This window comes from Schistocerca americana, chromosome 1, assembly GCF_021461395.2.
Source record: "Schistocerca americana isolate TAMUIC-IGC-003095 chromosome 1, iqSchAmer2.1, whole genome shotgun sequence".
NCBI classification, from domain to species: Eukaryota; Metazoa; Arthropoda; class Insecta; order Orthoptera; family Acrididae; genus Schistocerca; species Schistocerca americana.
The window spans coordinates 19,258,049-19,279,325 of record NC_060119.1 but is presented as its reverse complement, the minus strand read 5'-3'; the positions used below and the strand labels follow the sequence as shown (position 1 = coordinate 19,279,325).

Below are 21,277 nucleotides of genomic sequence, written 5' to 3'. Positions count from 1 at the left end.
CCCAAAAGACATGAAAATGTAGCAAAAATAATACATCAACAACTTGCCATACAACATAAAACTAATAAAACAACACATTCCCACTTACAAGTATGCACCACAAAATGTACTGGAGAATGATGAATACAAATTATACTGGAACAGAACCATTATAACAGATAAAACACCACCACATAACAATCCTGACATCATACTCACCAATAAAAAGAAGAAATTAACACAACTAATCGAAATATCCATACCCAATACAACAAATATACAAAAGAAAACAGGAGAAAAAATTGAAAAATACATCCAACTGGCTGAGGAAGTCAAGGACATGTGGCATCAGGGTAAAGTTGACATTATACCAATTATACTATCAACTACAGGAGTCATACCACACAATATCCACCAGAACATAAACACAATACAGCTACATCCAAACATATATATACAACTACAAAAATATGTAATTATTGATACATGTTCAATTACCCGAAAGTTCCTAAATGCAATGTAACATATACCATACAGTTAAAAGGAAGTCACGCTTGATCAAGATCCGCGTCACTTTCCATTTTTAACCAGACATAACGTCTGAGAAAGGAAAGAAATAATAATAATCTGCTGCATCAAAAGTATAAAATGGAGGAAAGCAACAAAGTTATATATGAGGCAATATGTTGTCAGAGAGGTGCACTAGGCCAGAAGAGTCAACAAGAGGAAGACTTTAGTCTGGGCTTGTGCTTCCTCAAATACGCTCTGCAGCTAGTACAATGTAAATGACTGTTATTAGTTAGCTCTGAGAAAGGATATCACCTGAAACCACAGGAGCATTTTCAGTCTCTTTTATGTGCTCATCGGCCACTCAATTTCCCTTTATTTTACTTATTAGCTGTTGTGCGAAGACCATATTTTTGTGCTACATTTCTGCTGAATAACTCAAAAATATAAGAAAATGTATTTACCTTCACATTCTTAGGCTCTCTCTGCCTCGATCTCTTCTTATTTTTATTTACAACTACATCTTTTCCCTCATTTAAGTTCACACTGGGTGGCAACGAGGGACCAATTATCTTTGGACGAACAACTGAAAAATAATCATGTATTTCAGTGACTATAAAGATTCCATTTCTTCTTACAGTCTTTCATTTTACAACTTTATGGGAAATGAACTACATTACCATTACCAATAACGCTGTTGTCATGTAGAGTAGACGGTTCCTTTTCTGTGTGAAGCTGTTCTCTTTTCTCCCCACGACTATTTAATGACACAGCTTCCTGTTCAGATTGTTTTACTGTTCTTTGGTCATGATTTCCACCTGTATCTTCATTTCTCTTTCCATTATTTTGTTCTTCTTTGTCTGCTTCTTCCTGTTCTTCCTCTTCCTCTTCCTGTTCTTCTACACCTTCCAACTTTGAATCAACATCTGGTATTATTTTATGGGACATCTAGAAGTTAAAATAGCATTGTTCAGCCTACTTCATCACACATGAATGAATGGTTTTCAACACTGTGCTTATCAAAAATATGGTCCAGTTATAGGTGTGTGAAAAGAGCACACTGAATTGCAAATTCTGCTTGGATACACTTCTAAACACAAAAAAGAAAGGCTTGTGCTTATTATTCATGTCTATTAATTGCTAATGTGTGTATTTAACTTTTAACTATGCTGTAGAAATACATAAATTAAATCTCTAAATAGTTATCATCCAAGTGAACTATTCATAACCTGTCGACCTTTTTACTTCGTACAGTCATTTGTCTGTCATGTTTATGTCACCTGCCAACACTACAAAGAGTACAGACTCCCTGTCATCCAAGAAGTTTCATTCTATCAATATTATGAAAAGGATAGTTGCTACTCACCATATAACAGTGATGCTGAGTCACAGATAGACACAACACAAAGACTGTCACAAAATGAGCTTTTTTGCCAACAAGGCCTTCGTCAAAAGTAGACAACAGACAGACAGACACAGACAGACACACACACACACACACACACACACACACACACACACACACGACCACGGTCTCTGACCAGATTCTGGCTTCAGGTGCCAGACACTTTGGTCATGTGTCTGTGAGTTGCATTTGTGTGTGTGTGTGTGTGTGTGTGTGTGTGTGTGTGTGTGGTCTATTTTCGAGAAAGGTCTTGCTGGGCAAAAGCTCGTTTTGTGACAGTCTTTTTGTTGTACCTATCTGCGACTCAGCATCTCCACTATATGGTAAGTAGCAACTATCCTTTTCATAACATTGTTTCATTCCATCCTGGATTTTATATCATTTAAATTTCATTCTATAATTGACTGATATGTCAAATCTTTCTGCACTATATGAAGAGAACTAGTGTGCTGTTAGACACGGCAAACTTTCTGTTTTCTTCCTCTCAACCTATCTTTCTCTCAAGAAAATAAAAACTTTTATGTCTGGTCAAGAGCGATACTACTGAGACATTGCAATAGTTCACTAAACAACTAGAGGGGAAGCAAACTAAACCAATACATGCTGTGAATTCAATCCCTCCAAAATGCAATTTCAGTGTTTCATTACTGTACCACTTTTTTGGTCTATCTCAGCTAATATTATCTAGATACTTTCCATAGTCAAAAGAAAATGAGACAGATGGAAAAAAAGTAAGCAAACTGTTTATTACTTCAAAAGAAATCAGCACAATTGTTAACACATTTGTTCCACAGTCAATACTTTTAATAGAAAAATGTTTGTGGCTGCCTACAGACTTACGATTGAACTCATGTGTGCATGTCTTCATCCAAAGCATACAGACTGCCATGAATCTCTTCCTTCAGGATGTAATCATGATTCTGTAGGCATCTTCAAACGTTTTTGCATGAAGTCATTGACCACCTTATCTCAGGAGATTAATTTGGCAATAATAAACAGTTTAATTACTTTTTCCATCTGTCTTTTTTTGTCTGACTTCATCTTACACATATAACGACGTAAAGGTATGCTTACTTACATTTTTATAGGAACAACATCAGAAGATAAACGTGGACACGAAAAAGAAAATCTAACGAAGAAGTATTTAATTTCAAAGTGAGTGAATATGGTTTAGTTACTTTGCTCATCTGTTCTTCCTTTACTTTTCTTTTGACTGCGGCAACTAATGCAGCTCTGTTGCTAGTCTGCAGTTTCGATAGCTCTTCACTAGGGACGAGTTCGGGCAAGCTGGCTGGCTTTGCAATATTCACCAATTTCCGCAAGTGATCCCCTTCACTCTTGAGTGACTGTAATTGAATCTGTAAACAAAAATAAGTCTGTTAGTTTAATTACAATGTTCTGACATACTGTGTTCTATAGACACATAGTACTGTCTTAAAAGTTATAAAACTACTCATGTACACTGAAGTTGTTTACTACATATTCTACCTGATGAATTACACTTAACTGCAGAAGTCAAGCTACACACTTCTTGGTTCCTTCCTAAGCCCCTCAAGAATCACGTATCACCTATATCGTCACTCTTGTCAGATTCTTATAAAAAACTGCACACACCAGTGATTATTAGCCTTATGAGAAACATCTCATGTAGTGCACTTCAGATAATATATCTGCCAGTAACCGATACCACGCACAGTGCATCATTCTGCTACAAGAGGTCGGCAATAGCAGTTACGCAGGTTAGTGCGAGAGGCAGCCACGAGTGGTAGCTTTCTTCAACTGCCAGTAGCCTGAAGGGCACTTCTTGTCAGGTCGCTGCTGCCAGTGGTATGCACCACACTGATAAAAGCAGCTGTAAAGAGCCTTCAATCTCCAGTGTTTCGGTTTCAGAGTCCCCAGAGTCTTCAGTTTTCACTCTATGTTCAAAGTCAGCTCAGATGATATAGAGTCACAAGTACAGGTGTAACAGACTCTGGCCTCTGCTCGTCATCAGATAATGATTAAAGATCGAGTAGGACTTCTTGATAGTTGCAACGCCTGTACCTACTCGACGCTTCTATTTGGATTTACATCAGGACAGAACGAGTTAAGTATAAAATTATATTAAATTTGCCCAGTGTATGTGTGTTTTTGAATCGATATTTTCTGCCATAGAACCTGACATCATCCAAATTGGACACTACTCCTAAAATTATGTTAGTTGCAAGTGTAGATGTAAGTCATTCACATACATGGTCTGCAATGTAGCTATAAATCACTAAGAAAATATATTATTCTTAAAATCAATTAACGTATTACATATTTTACAGATATTTGTAAATATTAGCAATGAAATGTGACAACACTCAATTAAAAAAAAAAGAAAATATTCTGTGGCAATCGGGATGTATTTTGAAGGTGAATAACTGAAATTGCAATCCCTGCATACGATATCACAAATGTTGTGTAAAAGAACACTTGCAAAAGCCTTTTATTATTTTATGAAAAAGAATGTAACGTCAAACCACATCATGATTACAAAGATGCACTCCTCTGCACTAAGGTATACTAAGCAATACCCTAATTTGTTTGAGGAAATGTGTAGATACCTTTAACACAATCCCTCAATACAGTAGCACAAAGCCGTGGTCAGTGGGGATGGCAGACAGTGAAGTGCTGCAGGTTGGGGGGGGGGGGGGGGGGGGGGGGCAAGTAGCATAAAAGGAGAGAAATAGAGAGAAATAAATAAAATAAAATACAATAAATAAAAAAAGACAAGATGTGGTGGTGGAATGGTGGCTGTGTAGTGCTGGAATGGGATCAGGAAAGGGGCTGGATGGGTGAGGACAGTGACTAACGAGGGTTGAGGCCAGGAGGGTTACAGGAACGTAGGATGTATTGCAAGGAAAGTTCCCATCTGCGCAATTCAGAAAAGCTGGCGTTGGTGGGAAGAATCCATATGGCACATGCTCTGAAGCAGTCATTGAATTAAGGATATCATGTTTGGCAGTTTGTCAACAACAGGGTGGTCCACTTGTTTCTCGGCCACAGTTTGACGGTGGCCATTCGTGAGCACAGACAGCTTGTTGGTTGTCATTCCTACATAGAATGAAGCACAGTGGTTGCAGCTTAGCTTGTAGATCACATTACTGGTTTCACAGGTAGTGCCGCCTTTGATGGGATAGGTGACTGGACTGGAGTAGGTGGTGGTGGGAGGATGTATGGGACAGGTCTTGCATCTAGGTCTGTTACAGGGGTATGAGCCATGAGGTAAGGGATTGCTAGCAAGGGTTGTGTAAGGATGGACGAGTATATTGTGTAGGTTTGGTAGATGGAAGAATACCACTGTGGGAGGGGTGGGAAGGATAGTGGATAGGACATTTCTCATTTCAGGGCACGACAAGAGGTAATCGAAACCCTGGCGGAGAATGCAATTCAGTTGCTCCAGTTCTGCATCATACTGAGTTACGAGGGGACTGCTCCTCTGTGGCTGGACTGTCGAACTTTGGGAGGTGGTGGAAGACTGGAAAGGTAAAGCACAGGAGATTTGTTTTTGTATAAGGTTGTGAGGATAATTATGGTCAGTGAAGGCTTCCATAAGACCCTCGGTATATTTCGAGAGGGACTGCTCGTCACTGCAGATGCGATGACCACGAGTGGCTAACACTGTACGGAAGGGACTTCTTGGTATGGAATGGGTGGCAGCTGTCAAAGTGGAGGTTTTGCTGATGGTTAGTACATTTGATATGGATGGAGTACTGATGAAGCCATCTTTGAAGTGGAGGTCAACATCTAGGTAGGTGGCTTGTCGGATTGAGGTGGACCAGGTGAAGCAAATGGGAGGATAGTTGTTGAGGTTCTAGAGGTATGTGGGTAGGGTGACCTCACCTTTGATCCAGATAGCAAAGATGTCATAATTGAATCTGAACCAGGTGACGAGTATAGGATTCTGGGTGTTATGAAGGATTCCTCTAGGTAGCCCACGAATAGATTGGCATAGGATGATGCCATGCGGGTGCCCGTAACCGTACCTCTGATTTGTTTGTAGGTAATGCCTTCAAAGGAGAAGTAATTGTGGGTGAGGATATAGATGGTCATGGCATTTAGGAAGGAGGTTGTTGGTTTGGAATCCATTGAGCATTGGGAAAGGTAGTGTTCAATAGTGGTAAGGCCACAGGCATTAGGAATGTTAGCGTACAGGGAGGTGGCATCAACAGTGATGAGCAGGGCACCGTATGGTAAAGGGACAGGAAGTATGGAGAGTTGGTGGAGGAAATGGTTGGTATCTTTTATATAGGAGGATAGATTCCAGGTAACAGGTGAACGTGTTGTTCCACGAGAGCAGAGATTCTGTCAGTGGGGACACAGGACCTGGTCCTACTCAACCCAAAAAGCCACCTTCCTAAAAGCAATACCTCCACTTCGACAGCTGCCACCCATTCCATACTAGGAAGTCCCTTCTGTACAGTATAGCCACCTGTGGTTGTCGCATCTGCAGTGATGAGCAGACCCTCTTGAAATATACTGAGGGTCTGATTGAAGCCTTCACTGACCATAAGTATCCTCCAACCCCTCCCACAGTGGTATTCCGCCGTCCACCGAACCTACACAATATACTCGTCCATCCTTACACAACCCCTGCTCCCAGATGCAAGACCTGTCCCACAGATCCTCACACCATCACCTACTCCAGTCCAATCACAAACATCACCTATCCCATCAAACGCAGGGCTACCTGTGAAACCAGTCACGTGGTCTACAAGCTAAGCTGCAACGACTGCACTGTATTCTACATAGGCACGACAACTGACAAGCTGTCTGTCCGCACGAATGGCAACCGACAAACTGTGGCCGAGAAACGAGTGGACCACCTTGTTGCTGAACATGCTGCCAAATGTGATATCCTCCATTTCAGTGACTGCTTCACAGCCTGTGCCATACGGATCCTTCCCACCGACACCAGCTTTTCTGAACTGCACAGATGGGAACTTTCCCTGCAATACATCCTACGTCCCTGTAAGCCTCCTGGCCTCAACCTTCGTTAGTCGCTGTCCTCACCCATCCAGCCTCTTCCCTGCTTTCACTCCAGCACTACACAGCCACCATTCCACCACCACACCAAGTCTTTTTTATTTATTTATTTTATTTTTTATTTATTTCTCTCCTTTTCCGGTACCCCCCCCCCCCTCTCCCCCCCCCCCCCCCCCCTCCCAATCCCCACCTCTCCGCTGCCCACTGCCCAACCTGCAGCACTTCACTGTCCACCTGTCATACTATCCCTCCCCATCCCGACCCCAACCTCCTCCTTTCCCCCACCCAATCACCACTCCCATCATGCACTGGTGCTGCTGCTCGCAGCGTAATTTCAGTTGCCCGAGACTGCAGTCGTGTGTGTGAGTTGCGTTTGCGTGAGTGTGTGTGTGAATATGTGTGTTTATTGTTGACAAAGGCCATTGGCCAAAAGCTGTAAGGGTGAAAATCTTTTTGTCGTGTCTATCTGTGACTCGGCAACTCCGCAATATAGTGAGGGCAACTTTCCTTCTCCTAATATTGTTACATTCCATCCTGGGTTTTCCATTGTTTAATCACAATTTTAGTTATACATTAACTTTTAGAGAAAAGTAAACATGAAATATTTAGAAACTGCTGCTGAATATAGAGAGTGAAATAAAAATTGGATTAATTACCAATAAAACTGATTTTTTTTCTATTTAAGCCACAACACTGTCAAAAACTTGGCATTGTGGTCTTCAAGGCCTGTGAGCCCCTCTTACGCAGTGATAACACGGCTGCTGCACTCAAAATGGACAAATTACTTCGATATCAAAATACCTTATTCGTGACGGATAGCCACGGACCTAGCCATGCCGAGACGGCTCGCAGGCCTCGACGATACAGTCGGTCATACTGTAGGAGCAATTGCATTGGTGGAGTATCTGTGGAATGGCAAGACAAACACGTGGTTCCTGATGAAAGACAGGAGTCTTTTCAGTAGTTGCAGAGGCAATGCATTTCAGTAGTTGCAGAGGCAACTGTCTAGATGATTGACTGATCTGTATTTGTAAAATTTAACCAATATTATCTTGTTAACTGCAACAGTGAATGGCTAACAGCAGGGGGAAACTACAGCCATTATATTTCCCACGGGTATGCAGCTCTACTGCAAGGTTAAGTGACGACGGCATCCTCTCGGGTAAAATATTCTGGAGGCAAGGCAGTCCCACATTCGAATCTCCTAGTGGGGACTACCACCATCAGGAGAAACAAAACTGGCATTCTACAGGCCACAGTATGGAATATTAGAACTCTTAATGGGGTATGTAGGTCAGGTAATTTACAAACGGAAATGGATAGGCTGAAGTTAGATGTTGATGTCTATGATGATCAGACACGGTGCGCCACATCTTAGAAGAAGACGTCACACGTAACTCCAACAGATGCCTCAGCAACTGCTGTCTACAGGGCTCGACACACTCCTATCGACGGCACTACAGACAAAAGCAGATTACGCCATCTTTGTTTACGCACACTGCGTGCAAATGGGTCCATCCATCGAGCTCTGCCCACGTCTTTAAAGACTTGCAGTGTGATAACAACTACGAACACTGCACGACATTGTTAATACTTCCTAGAGTGAGTCGAACAGGCTCCTAGCGATACTAAAGATTTGTATAATTTTACTTCACTGAACATATTGTAAGTAAATGTGTTGATGTTTCAGTCACTTATTAAATGTTTGAAGTGTTCGAGGTTTGCCCGACCCACCTCATACACACTAAGGACACAACAAACATTTCTGGTGACGAGGATGAGATCGTTGTGGATTGGACCCATGGGATATGATTAGATATCACTGACTTCTATTTCAACAATTTGGAAAATAACTGAAAAATTTTTTCTTGCATTTTAAAGCCAAGTGTGGGCCCCTCCCTTTCATTCTTTCAATGCAAAACACGTCAACTACATAGAGCACAAAATTCAACTGGAGAAGCAGTTTTCAGCCTACAAAATGTCAGGTGGACCACAATGTTCTTTCTTTTTTTCACAGGTAGGAGTGTGGTGATTTTTCTTGTGTAGGAAGCTGTTTCTCCAAGTAGAGCCCCAAACCTAACCTGTGACGACGTCACTAGGACAATCGATGATATTTTTTAGTCACAGATCTGTGTAGATGCAGCACATTTCGTGTTCTTCCGTATCTGCTATCACAATAATCAGTACGACAAGGAATGGATCGATGAACTTGAGGATGTGACTAGTAATGGTAAATTTAACTATGCCCTCGGATTTCCATTTGAAGACAAAATGCTTCGCAATACAATTATTCGGAGCACTGCTCACAACAGGATACGGGCTGAGATTTTAAAGCGTAACAGTCTTAGTCTCTAAGCACCCCAAATCTGTTTGGCACCTGTTGGCAATAGCTGCAAGCTGGGGCATGAACTGTAAATGAAGTTTTCTTGCAGTTTCACACACTCTGATGTCTGTGTAACACATGACTATATACACTGCTTTTCCCACCGCCATAAGTCAGGATACACACAGCAAGTGTGGTAGCAAAAGAATCATAAAAATAAATTCTGTTTCACATAACCCTAGTGTTGTGACAGTGCCACGACATTCAAAAGTGCCGCTACGTTAGTACGCGAACACGGCGATAGAGGCGCTCCGCAGCTCGGCCGAGCGCGGGAGCGCCACCTGGTTATGAACGGCGCCGGCCGCATGTCACGGCCCGGCAGTCGAGTGACAGATACGGAGTTAGTAACATGTAACCCGCGAGTGTTTCTACTTTTGTATCTCCACGCACTTTATTAGTGATTAAAGGTTATAACACCTAGATTTCAGAAAATGAAAATCAATATCATCTCACACTCTGAATTCTCACCCACTCCTCATGGCAAAACTCACAGGAACCACAGATGCAAGCTAAAGAATTGCAGACCTATGTGCACAGTGCAAAATTTTGCTCATTCAGATTAGCTCTCCTCAAGTTGATGACCAGCAAAATGCTCCGTAATTCACAAATCGTATGAAGCCGGTCTTCCAAAAGTCGGAAATGACAATCACGTGCAGAGGAATTACTGTATCTGTGCATCTCTACAGAGATTTTAAATTGCATTGTACTGTTGTAGTTAGACACCAGTGCTTTAGTCACACTAATTAATAAGTGCACATATAAGCAGTTGGGACACCCTAAGCTACAGGTATCATGTCTGCACCTCACAGCCTACAATGGTGAAAGTATCTTTGTTCTTGTGACATATACTTTGCAAGCAAAATATAAAAATATGATTACATTAACACCATTCAAGCTAATTTGAGCATAATCTAGTCCCAATATTTTTGGCACGGGTGCATTTAATTTGTACGTTTAGATATTTAAGGTAACGTGCATTCTATCAATAATCAAGTTTCCGAGGCCAGCATTTGGCAACGGTGTGAAAAATACAGACGTTTGTTCAACGACATATTGAGACACCCAAAGAATTTTCTAAAGAGCATTATGCTTGAGGACATTGCTCGACCAAAGTTTTACTACACACATCCAGTGCCTCGCACTATTTGGGATGAAGACTGGAACAAATTGGGTGTTTTCAAACCCTTTTCTGCAAACCAATGGGCATCTCCTCTAGTCTTAACTAGAAAATGGAATGGTAAAATCAGACAGACTTTGAGTAGTCTCTAAAACTACGTTTTATGCTTAGACAGGTATTGACTCTTTCAACTTTCACATATCAAGGACATTGTGGATCACCTTGCAGGTGAATGATTATTTGACAACATTGATATTTATGCTTATCTCAAACCTGGGAATGACACAATCTGTAAACGTAGGCCTTTGATAAATATTAAACCTGTTGGGAATGACGCAATCCATAAATGTAGGCTTTCGATAAATATTAAACTCTATCCCATCGTTAGCTACAGGTCCTTGCATATGTGGGCGCAGAAAATGGCTTTTTTCAATTTGAGTGTACACGGGGCAATAAATTTACATCTTACCCTGGCTAACTTTCAAAAAGAAGTGTATACCCTACAAGAGATTGATGGCAATAATGGTTATAACCCCAACATAATCGACAATATAAATGAGCGCAAAACGAAAAAGACAGTTTCCACGTTGATGAGGTCCAGGAACAAAAGGGATGAACATAAGAGATTTATGGCTATTCTGTTTCTAGGAAACATATCTTACAAAATGCAATGCGTGCTCCATGAACTCGACTGTAATGTAACATTTTCCACCAACAATAGCTTCAAATGGAATTTTGTTTGTTTCAGCAATAATGTTTATAATAAGCTCTTGCAATCAGGAGTTTATCAATTGAAAAGGAAAGGACTGCCCAGCATATAACATAGGGCAAACAGCCATAAGTTATAAGGACCATATGCCGTCGAGGATGGGTATGAATAAGAATGGTTCAACGTTTGCTGAACAGATCATTGTAGAAGGACATACGCCCCAACCTGTTAACGACACTGAACTATTGTGTAAAGAAGAAAAGGGTACGAAATTAGATTTATTGGAGGAGGTGCAGATATACAAGCACAAAAAGTTTGACAGTAGGAATTTATTGAATGATCAGTGTTATTTGAAAAGTTCCAGCTTCCTTGAAGGTTTTCAGCCCGTATTGGGCATAGCAGATAGGCACTAGTAGTTACTCGATTGTGCCATACAATTGTATGATTATCTTTTGAGATAAACTAATGTTTTAGGACAGTGCTCCCATAGGAATTTGTCATAAAGAGTCATGAGCTGCTTTTATGCTAACAGTGGTTTATGTTGAGACAGATATGTTAATGTGTCCTTTGTCACCTTGTACCATGTTACTGCACTCATGCACTAGGGTACTAGTCGTAGAAATAATGTCAGTCATTGGTAGTGTGGCTATGTAGAACGACTACAGTCGGCTGGTAGAATTAGCCCTCTAAGCTATTAGAGTGTATAATGTAAACTGAAGTTATATTTGCATACGATAGTCTCGTTTCTTGCATCAAATAGTGATACGACAAACTTTGTTATATGAAATTGTTAATGTTCTACCACTCTACTGATCATATGCAACAGTATTTCATCTGTTGAACATTCATATTAATAGCATATGGTTCCTCATTTACACATGTAGGCTTGCTATTAATTTATTGTCATACATATTGATTAGTTGCCTGATAAATGGTGCAACATAGCTCACTGTGGTGAGCGACACCTACGGTGCGCGGGCTGCAGCACATTTGACGACCGTGCGCCCAGTGTAACAGAGGTAGTGGCGGAGGACAATTGTTGCCATATGTAATTTATTTATGTTCGAGAGAGGCTTATGTCTGTTGAAGTTATTTTATTGGTCTTGACACAGCTGCTGGGCTAAGACATTTTTCATTTATTAGTGTGTATGTAAGTAATATGTTATCACTTACCTAGATGTTATTTTGATCATTTTTAGGACTTCTGAAGAAGGCTATATTATTATAGCAGAAACCATGGTCAAGGTTTAAAATAAACAGAATTTAGTGCAACAGTGGGCTGTTTCTCATTCAAGGCAACCCTAATCATTTACACATCTGCCAGTGGTGTATATGTGTACAAAGTTACATTGATATCCAACAGTGTCTTTTAGGTGCTTCACTCTTTTTGTCGCCAGCATATGTGAGTCTGGTGAAATACCCTTGGTTTTCAAGAAGAATATAATAATTCCAAAGAAGGCAAGCACTGATATGCATGAGTATTACTAAACCATTAGTTTAATAAGCCTTGCCACAAAATACGGACACGAATTATTTACAGAACAATTAAAAAAACTGGTAGAAGCCGACCTCGTGGAAGATCAATTGGACTCAGCAGACATATAGGAAATCGTGAACCGATACTGACCCTTTGACGTATCTCAGAAGACAGCTTACAGAATGCAAAACCTACATTATAGCACTTGCAGATTTAGAGAAAGTGTATGACAATGTTGACTTGAATACGCTTTTTGAAATTCTTAAGGTAGCAAGGATAAAATACTTAGCAGGGATAAAATACTGGAAGCAAAAGGTTAACTATGACATTTACACAAACTAGATGCAGTAAAAAATGTCCAAGGACAGGAAAAGCAAGAAGTAACTGAGAGGGGAGTGGGGCAGGATTGTACCTCAGAGATCAGAAATGTATGCCATATATTTGCATTAAATTAGCCAGCCAGTCCTTCATCCCCGTGTGCCTGTAGACTTGACTCTCGAGTCTCCGCCACAGCCCACTCATCACCTGAGATGGCATCAATGGTGATGAGCGAGTTATGCTGTGGGAGTGGGACAGGCACAGATTTCAGACGATCCAGGGATTCGTTGGTGTCTTTAACACAGGAGGGAAGGCTTTGTATTTCAGGTTGCAGGTGTCGATCAACTAAGGTGGATATACGTTTGGTGGGTGCTTTGAAGCCAGCAAAAGTCATTTCCCTGTATACCAACATCCCCCATGTACACGGTCTGTCTGCTGCCGAACATTTCCTCAGTCTGCACCCTCCTGATTCCAAACTTATGACATCTTTCCTGCTCACCTTAATCAACTTCATACTTAGCAACAACTAGTTCACTTCTGAAGTGCAGATACAAAAACACATCAGGGCTACAGCCATCGGAACCAGAATGGCTCCTTCCTATGTCAACATTTTTATGGGTCACTTGAAAGGGGCCTTCCTGGGATCCATAAGCCTTCGGCCCCTGGTTTGCTTTAGGTACATTGGTGACATCTTTGGCATATGGAGTCATGGCAAAGCTGAGCTGTTAAAATTCCTGGAATCTCTAAATACCTTCCCCCAATTAAATTTCACATGGTCCTATTTCAAATCCCACACCATTTTCCTTGAAACTGATCTCATCCTCACAAAAGGTCAGCTACTCACTTCTTTCAACATTAAACCTACTAAAAAACAACAATACTTACATTTTGGCAGTTGCTATCCTTTTCATGCCAAACATTCCCTCGCATTCAGCCTTAGCATTCGAGGCAAAGCCACACACTTCAGCCTCCATTGGACGTAATTGGCCCAGCAGCCTAGTTCAAAGTCAGATATCCCAGACCATCACATTCAATCCTGGTACTGATGACCCCTCCACAAAACAACTTTGGAGCACAGCACTTGTCACTCAGTTTTATCCTGGTCTTGAATGTATTAATCAGCTATTTTGGCAAGCTATGACTTCCTAAAATCATGCCCTGAAATGAGGTCTGTTCTGTCAAAGATTTTTCCCACCACACCAAGAGTACATTTTTGTCACCCTCTCAATCTTTGCAATATCATTGTCATACCCTGTACTTCTTTTGTAACCATCTCCCTACCTTACGGCTACTACTCCCGTGACTGCCCCCACTGGAAGACTTGCCCTATGCACCCTCCTACCACCACCCATACCAGAGCACTGTAATTTGCAAAACATATACTATCAACTGTGAAATGACATGTTATGTACCAGCTTTATGTAAACACTGTTTGACCTTTTACATTGGCATGACTACCACCAAGTTATCAGTTTGGGTGAATGGGCATAGGTAGAAGGTGTATGCTGGAAACACACAATATCCTGGTTGCAGAGCATGCTCTACAACCCGACAGTCATGCCCTCGATGCCTGCTTCACCACAAGTGCCTTCTGGATCCTTCCCTCAGACACCAGTTTCTCAGAAATCTACAGGTGGGAACTGTTGCTGCAACATGTCCTCAGTTCTTGTCACTAACCTGGCCTTAATTTCTTCTGTCTCAGCATTTTTTCACAGTAACTATTCTTTTCTTCACTCTCTTTTAGTTTTCTACATCTTTCATTTTTCTGTTCTGTCTATTTTTTGCCACCCCCTACCAACTCTACCACATGCAATGCACTGGGCTTTTTGCTCTTATTAACTCATGCACAATTTTTAACAGTAATCTCTGTCTTTTATACTACCCTATCTTCCATCTTTAAGCTCTCACATTTTTAAATCTTGTTTGGTGCAGGTCCCCAATACTCACAGTATCTCCTCATCCTGTCTGGTAAGTCTTCCCTGATGCAAGGTTCTGGACGACTTTTCTGATCTCCACCCCTTCTCCTAAACCTCACCAGTGTGTTTCCTTCACTCCTCTTCCTTTCCCTTCAACCCTTCTGCCAGAAGGAGCTACTGGCTCCAATAACTTGGAAACTGCAATACCTTTTTCTATGTGTGTTCTCCTGCTGTTGCTTGGTGACTAGATTTTTTTAATATCCAATTACTTACATTTTCAAAAATTTATTACTTTCATGGAAATGAATAATAAAGTACACAATTGACTGCAGGTTGCCATGACTAAATGAATACAGAAACAACACTCTTTTTTGTCACAGTGGCATTGCTCTGTGCCCAGTTTTCATTTGATTCAGCCAATATGTTTTCCCATAGTGGAGATAGGATAAACAAGAATACAACATTTCAAGTGCAATTGTTTTCTATAAATCAATCTTACATCCTTCACACTCTTATAAAATATAGCTTTGTTGGAGGGCATCTGATTCTGTCATTTTGCTTGTCAGTGCTACTTTACAGCAATAACACTGTGTACTTATCTGTACTAAAAACACGAATAAGTCACAGCCAGCGTTATACTCCTGCGTGAATCGGCAAGAGAGAATGAGTTGACAAATATGAAGTGACAGCAGTGCCACAGTTCTCAGACTCGTACTTGTGGGAATGACAGTGGCAACCAAGGCACTGATGTAACAGTGGTGCTTTAATTTATGAAGTATGCAACCTGAACATCAGACTCATAATAGCTCTGTTTCTGATCTCTAGCAGCCTACATCCAGTGTCGTTCCACCTGCAACTGATCAAGCAAAAAAGGAAACTGTCGACGAATTTGGAATGCGAATCAAAATTAAGGTAGAAGAAATAAAATCTTTGAGGTTCATCAATGACACAGTAATTCTGTCTGAGACAGTAAAGGACCTGGAAGATCATTTGAATGGATTGCTTCAGCTTCTTCCTGAAATTTTTCTGCTTATGCTGGTATTTCAAATGGAATGGATACTGTCTTTAAAACAGGTTATAAGATGAACGCTAACAAAAGTAAAACAATGGTAATGGAATGTACTTGATGCTGATGGAGATTTATTAGGAAATGGAGCATTGAAATTAGCAGATCAGTTTTGGCATTTGGTCTGCAAAATAACTGACGATGCAGCAAAGACGATATATGAGGTGTAGCTATAGGATAACAGAACTATTGCTGTAAAACATTTTATTAAAAAATGTACATGTCTATAGTCGAATTCATGAACAATGGTGGTTTCAGCAGGTCTAGAAAGGAATGGGGATTGCAGTGTTGTCCGTTGCAAGCAATACCTGCGGTACGTGCATACACGGGCTCTGCACACGAAGAAAGCACGTCTCCATAAAATTATGTCTCACGCTTGCTTATTATGTAGAATTTGCCATTAACCACCACAATCAGTGATGACAACACACAACAAATGCCACAAAAGTTCACCAAATAACTCACTACGATCCTGTTCAGTCCTCGCACTATCTGTAACATTCACAGCAGAGTGCTCAGAACACTACTCAATGCTCATTTGCTTTCAGAGAATGTGTGACATAGGTGTGCAGAACGAGCCTAAACTAAACTGCCGTTGCTCACGAGACCAATAATATTTGTTGTCACCTTCAACATACTCTCCCCAGCTCTATACCTAAAATGCTCCATGTGAATTTTCCAATGATGGGAACAGCACTGGAAGTCTTCCTCTGTGAGCTTCTTTATGACACATGCTGCTCTTTATTTCATTGCCTCAACAAACTGAAATCTTGTTCCTTTTAGTGCAGATTTGGTGCATGCGTACTTATTCTGTCACAGCATCAGACCCATTATTTTATAGTCACACATTCAAAAAGGTATTTGTCTGGAGTGTTACCTTATAAGGAAATGAAAAACAGACAATAAACAGATTAGACAAGAAGACAATAGAAGCATTTAAAATGTGGTGCCACAGAAGAATGTAGAAGATTAAATTTGTAGTTCAGATAACAAACAAAAATTTACTGAAACAAATTTAGGAAAATTGTACTAAACGGGACAGGAGGCACAACAAGCCATCAATATGGACATGGAGAAGATTCAAGAATCAGTACATGTTACTGACTGCTGTTAACAACAGAACTTCAGATTGGACACGATTGAGAAGTTAAAGTACTCAATTGGTTCCTGTAATAAAATGTATTTTAACCACGTTGCATTTTTTGTTGTAGTGAGAGGAAACCGACCACCCACCTATCGTACCACCGTACCTCGTCCAGCTAGGAACCAGAAAACATCGCAAGAGAGCACAGCCACAACAATTGGTGCCGACTCTGATCGACAAGTTTTGTTTGCTTTTTCTGTGTTCCAGATTGCTGCAGGGGAGTTGTCATTACAGTGATTCCATTTGCTAATTTGTTCTTGTTGTTGTGAGTATTACAGGAGGGGAGCTGCAGAGCTAATCTATTCCCCTTTTCAGAGCCTTTGCACATTGCTTTTGTATTTGTCGTTTGATATTTTGCTGTAATTTGTTAGGTTTAGAATGGCTACCCTGTCCCCTCCACCCCTTGCTCCAGTTCTGGAACTAAATCATATTTTTCAGTTTCAGACCCAGCAAATTGCCACATTGCTGTCTACTGTACAGCAATTGCTTGCCACACAAGCTGCACTGCCTGCCCAACCGATCCAACAAGTGCTACAAAACAACATTCCACCATTTCGGCACTTCGATGAAAAACAAAGAGGACTGGCTCGAATATCATTGTCAAGTCCATCGAATTCACGGTACAGTGAAATCTCATTATTTCCTATCCATCGGGGGAAACCCCTGTGATTCACTTAATTCAAAAACTCTTCCCTACGTCGTCTCCCGATGCACTCTCCTATGATGAAGTAGTAGATCATCAAGTGAGTATTGTGAACAGCAGATTCAGATCTTCGCAGCCAGATTTCAGTTCTTCCGCCTTAAGAAAAAGCCAGAACAGATGTACCATCCACGGTATACTGACTTACAGTGTCTCACTAGGAAGTGCAAATTCAAGTGCAGTTATGGCAACTTTTATAGTTACGTGATGATCTGTGATGCGACCACATACAATGTCCCTGATAGCAGAATTAGAGAATAGACTCTCAAGTACTCAGATCCTTTGCTCCATCAAGTGATGCAAATATTAGAACAATTCGATTCTGGCATCACAGATGCCAAAAAATTTGATAAGGTTCCGATCTGTCGGGTGGAGTCGCCTCTTCCCCGCGACTGCGACACTCAGCTGCCACAACGAACGTGAACACATATGCGCTGACAGCCTACTAAACAAGTAGCCAGGACTGTAAATCTAGTGAAGTCTTGCCCTAACTGTTTTACTCACAATAAGCGGCAAGATTGCCTGTCACACAATGCAAAATGTTACTCGTGCGGAAAGAAAAGCCACGTCCAGGAAGTTTGCTTGAAATAGCAAAGGAACACCAATTTTGCCTACTCTCGCATCACCAGGTCTCGTGCACATTCTATGAATGCAGTGTTTTAAAAACAGACTACAGGTTCTAGCAGTAATTCAAGCAGCAAGGTTGTGTCCTCATCTCGCCGCAGTGCAGTGCGACGCCATTCCAACAAACTATTTGTTATACTACAAATAGCTGGGCGTTGTGTTGATTTTCAATTGCACACAGGTGCTTCCGTCACTTTCCTTAATTGTGCCACGTAGGAACAGTTAGGCACACCACACCTGTCAAAATCTAGCATGCACCTCACTGCATATAATGGACAGGAAATCACAGTACTTGGACAGTGTAGTTCGTTTGCACTTACAAATTTCACACTAGGACTGTGTTGCAATCAATAGACAGTAAAAATATTTTTGGCTTAGATTTGACTTGTTTGGCATTAGCATCCAAGACAAAGTACTCTCAGTGATTGCTTTTAATCAAAATGACAATGTAGCTAGTTTCTTAATGAATGTTCTGAACTCTTTTCTGATGGACTTGGAAATGCTAATAATTTTGTAGCGCACATTAACATGAAAGACAAAGCCTAGGTTAGTCCAGGCTCAGCCCACTCCCATTGCTTTATGAGACAAAGTAGCCAATGAATTAAAAGAACTGCAAGACAATGGTGTGATTGTTCCAATACAAGCTAGTCAGTGGGCAAGTCCACTGGTTTTGATGCCCAAGCCTTCTGGTGACATCCACATTAGTGTTGACTGCTAAACTACAATCAATCCACAGACAATAATTGACACTTATCCACTGCCTCACCCTGAGGAACTTATGGACAGGCTTGGCCTCACGGACAGGCTTGGCTGCAAGCCGTTACTTTTCTAAGATTCATTTATTTGCAAATACCATTGGATGAAGACTCACAGAAAGTGTTTGTAGTTAATACACATTTACCCCTGTTCAAGTATCTGCGTTTGCTCTTCGGCAGTGACTCTGCACCCATCATTTTCAATGTTACTTGGGACAGCTGGCTGCTCAAGTGCTTTCTGTTTGAGCTACCTTGACGATATTTTCGTCTCAGGCTGAATGCCAGAGGAACACACTGCCTATCTCCGTACTCTTTTATTTTATTTTATTTTATTTTATTTTATTTTTTTTTTTTTTTAGTGTTGTCAGGGGCAGTACCTAAGTGTCGTATCGAGAAGTGTGACTTTCTTCTGACAGGACTACAGTACTTCGGTCATGTGATAAACATCAGGGTGTGCACCCCCTCCAATCACATTTGCTTGCAATGCGTGACCTGCCCGTTCTTCACAATGTATGTGAACTGCAGTCCGTGCTAGGCAAGTTGACATACTACATTCATTTCGTTCCGAACGCTTGACAGATTCCAGCTCCATTGCATCGCTTGCGTCAAAAAAATGTGCATTTTGCGTGGACCAAAGAGTGTCATGACGCATTTCAGAAACTCAAAGATGCCTTGCTCAGTGACAGATGTTTAGTACATTTTGATCCTGCCAAATCAGTGAAACTGCAAGTAGACGCTTCCTCTTATGGAATCGGCGCTGTGCTTTCGCACAGAATTGGTACAAAAGATCGACCTTTGCTTCTGCCTCTTCAGTTTGGTTGCAAGCTCTATTTAGTGACAGATCACAAGCCTCTGTAGTCCTTGTTTCTTCCGTCAAAGCCAGTTCCTTCACGTACTGTTCAGAAGTTACATCATTGGGCTTTGCTCCTTTTCCAGTATCAGTACAAGACTGTGTACAGACTTAGGCAAAGCACGGCAATACTGACGCCCTTTCTTGCCTTCCAATCGGCCTTGACTCTTATTTTAATTCCCTGATGCATCTTGTTGACAGATCGAAACAATTGCAAAGGGCACAGAAGCAGTACCTGATCGGAAGATTTTGTTGCATTACATTCACACGTCCTGGCCTCGCTCATTGAACAGCATTCAGAACTCAGTAGTGCGCCGATACTTTGCTCGTTGGAATAACCTTTCAGTACAACAAAGTGTGATCTTAGTGAACAATCAGGTGTGCTCATCCCCACAGTGTTGCGAAATGATGTGTTGCAACTGCATCACCAAGGACATTGGGGAATTATCGCACTAAACAGTTAGCGAGCCAGCACTGTACTTGGCAGGACACGGATGCCCACATTGAACAGACGACATCACAGTGTCGCGCATGCGCGGAGAACCAATCTGTTCCACCACAAACATTCTCAGCTTGACCTGAGACTCAATCCTCATGGCAACGGGTGCACATAGACTTTGCTGAACCATTTTGGAAAACTTGTTGGCTCATAGTAGTCGACTATTTTAGGAAGTTCCCATTTGTGGTGCCTATTAACTCTACCACATCATGTAGCACTATGCAAATACTGTCCACCATTTTTTGCATTGAAGGAATGCCCGAAGTTGTCGTTACGGACAACAGACCTCAGTTCGCGTCACATGACCTTGAAAAGTTTTGTGAACGAAATGGCGTTTGTCATCTAACAGTGCTCCGTTTCAACGCCAGTCCAATGGAGAAGCAGAACACTTGAGACGCACTTCCAAACAACAAATGGTCAAGCTTTGCACCTCCCACACATGGGAACAGGCACTGCAACTCTTGTCTCGCCTCCTATCGCTCCAACCTACACGACGGACCATCAATGGCGGAACTTCTGCACGGCGGCTGCCATCGGATGCTGCTTCACTTCCTCCACCCACCACAGCATACGGCTCTGCAAATGGCCTGCAAGTATCGCTTTGCACTGTGTGATCTTGTTCTTTACACGGTTTTTGGGCGATGTCAGCACTGGGAATGAGGCGAGATCCAAAAACGCATTGGCACGTACATCTAAGAGCAGGTCCCAGTGATTTTGCAGAATCAACTTCGCATTTGTCATTTGCCGTGTGATTCTGCTGCTTTTCTCCCACCAGATTCATGGCTTCATAGGGCCACCTGGCCTTTGCAGCCGCCCGC

General features: G+C 41.5%; 1 protein-coding gene across 2 annotated transcripts in view; it reads right to left on the bottom strand.

Annotated features, from left to right (window-relative positions):
* LOC124545782 (kanadaptin) overlaps positions 1-21,277 on the bottom strand; it is a 278,252-nt gene that overhangs the window by 37,607 nt on the left and 219,368 nt on the right. The window contains exons 7-9 of one of the 2 annotated variants that reach the window (XM_047124732.1): positions 3,070-3,249; positions 1,167-1,434; positions 951-1,072 (exon numbers count right to left, since the gene is read on the bottom strand). In XM_047124732.1, coding sequence (XP_046980688.1) covers positions 951-1,072; positions 1,167-1,434; positions 3,070-3,249 — 570 coding nt within the window. The remainder of the gene's footprint in view (positions 1-950; positions 1,073-1,166; positions 1,435-3,069; positions 3,250-21,277) is intronic. The other variant, XM_047124738.1, reaches the window with a different exon arrangement.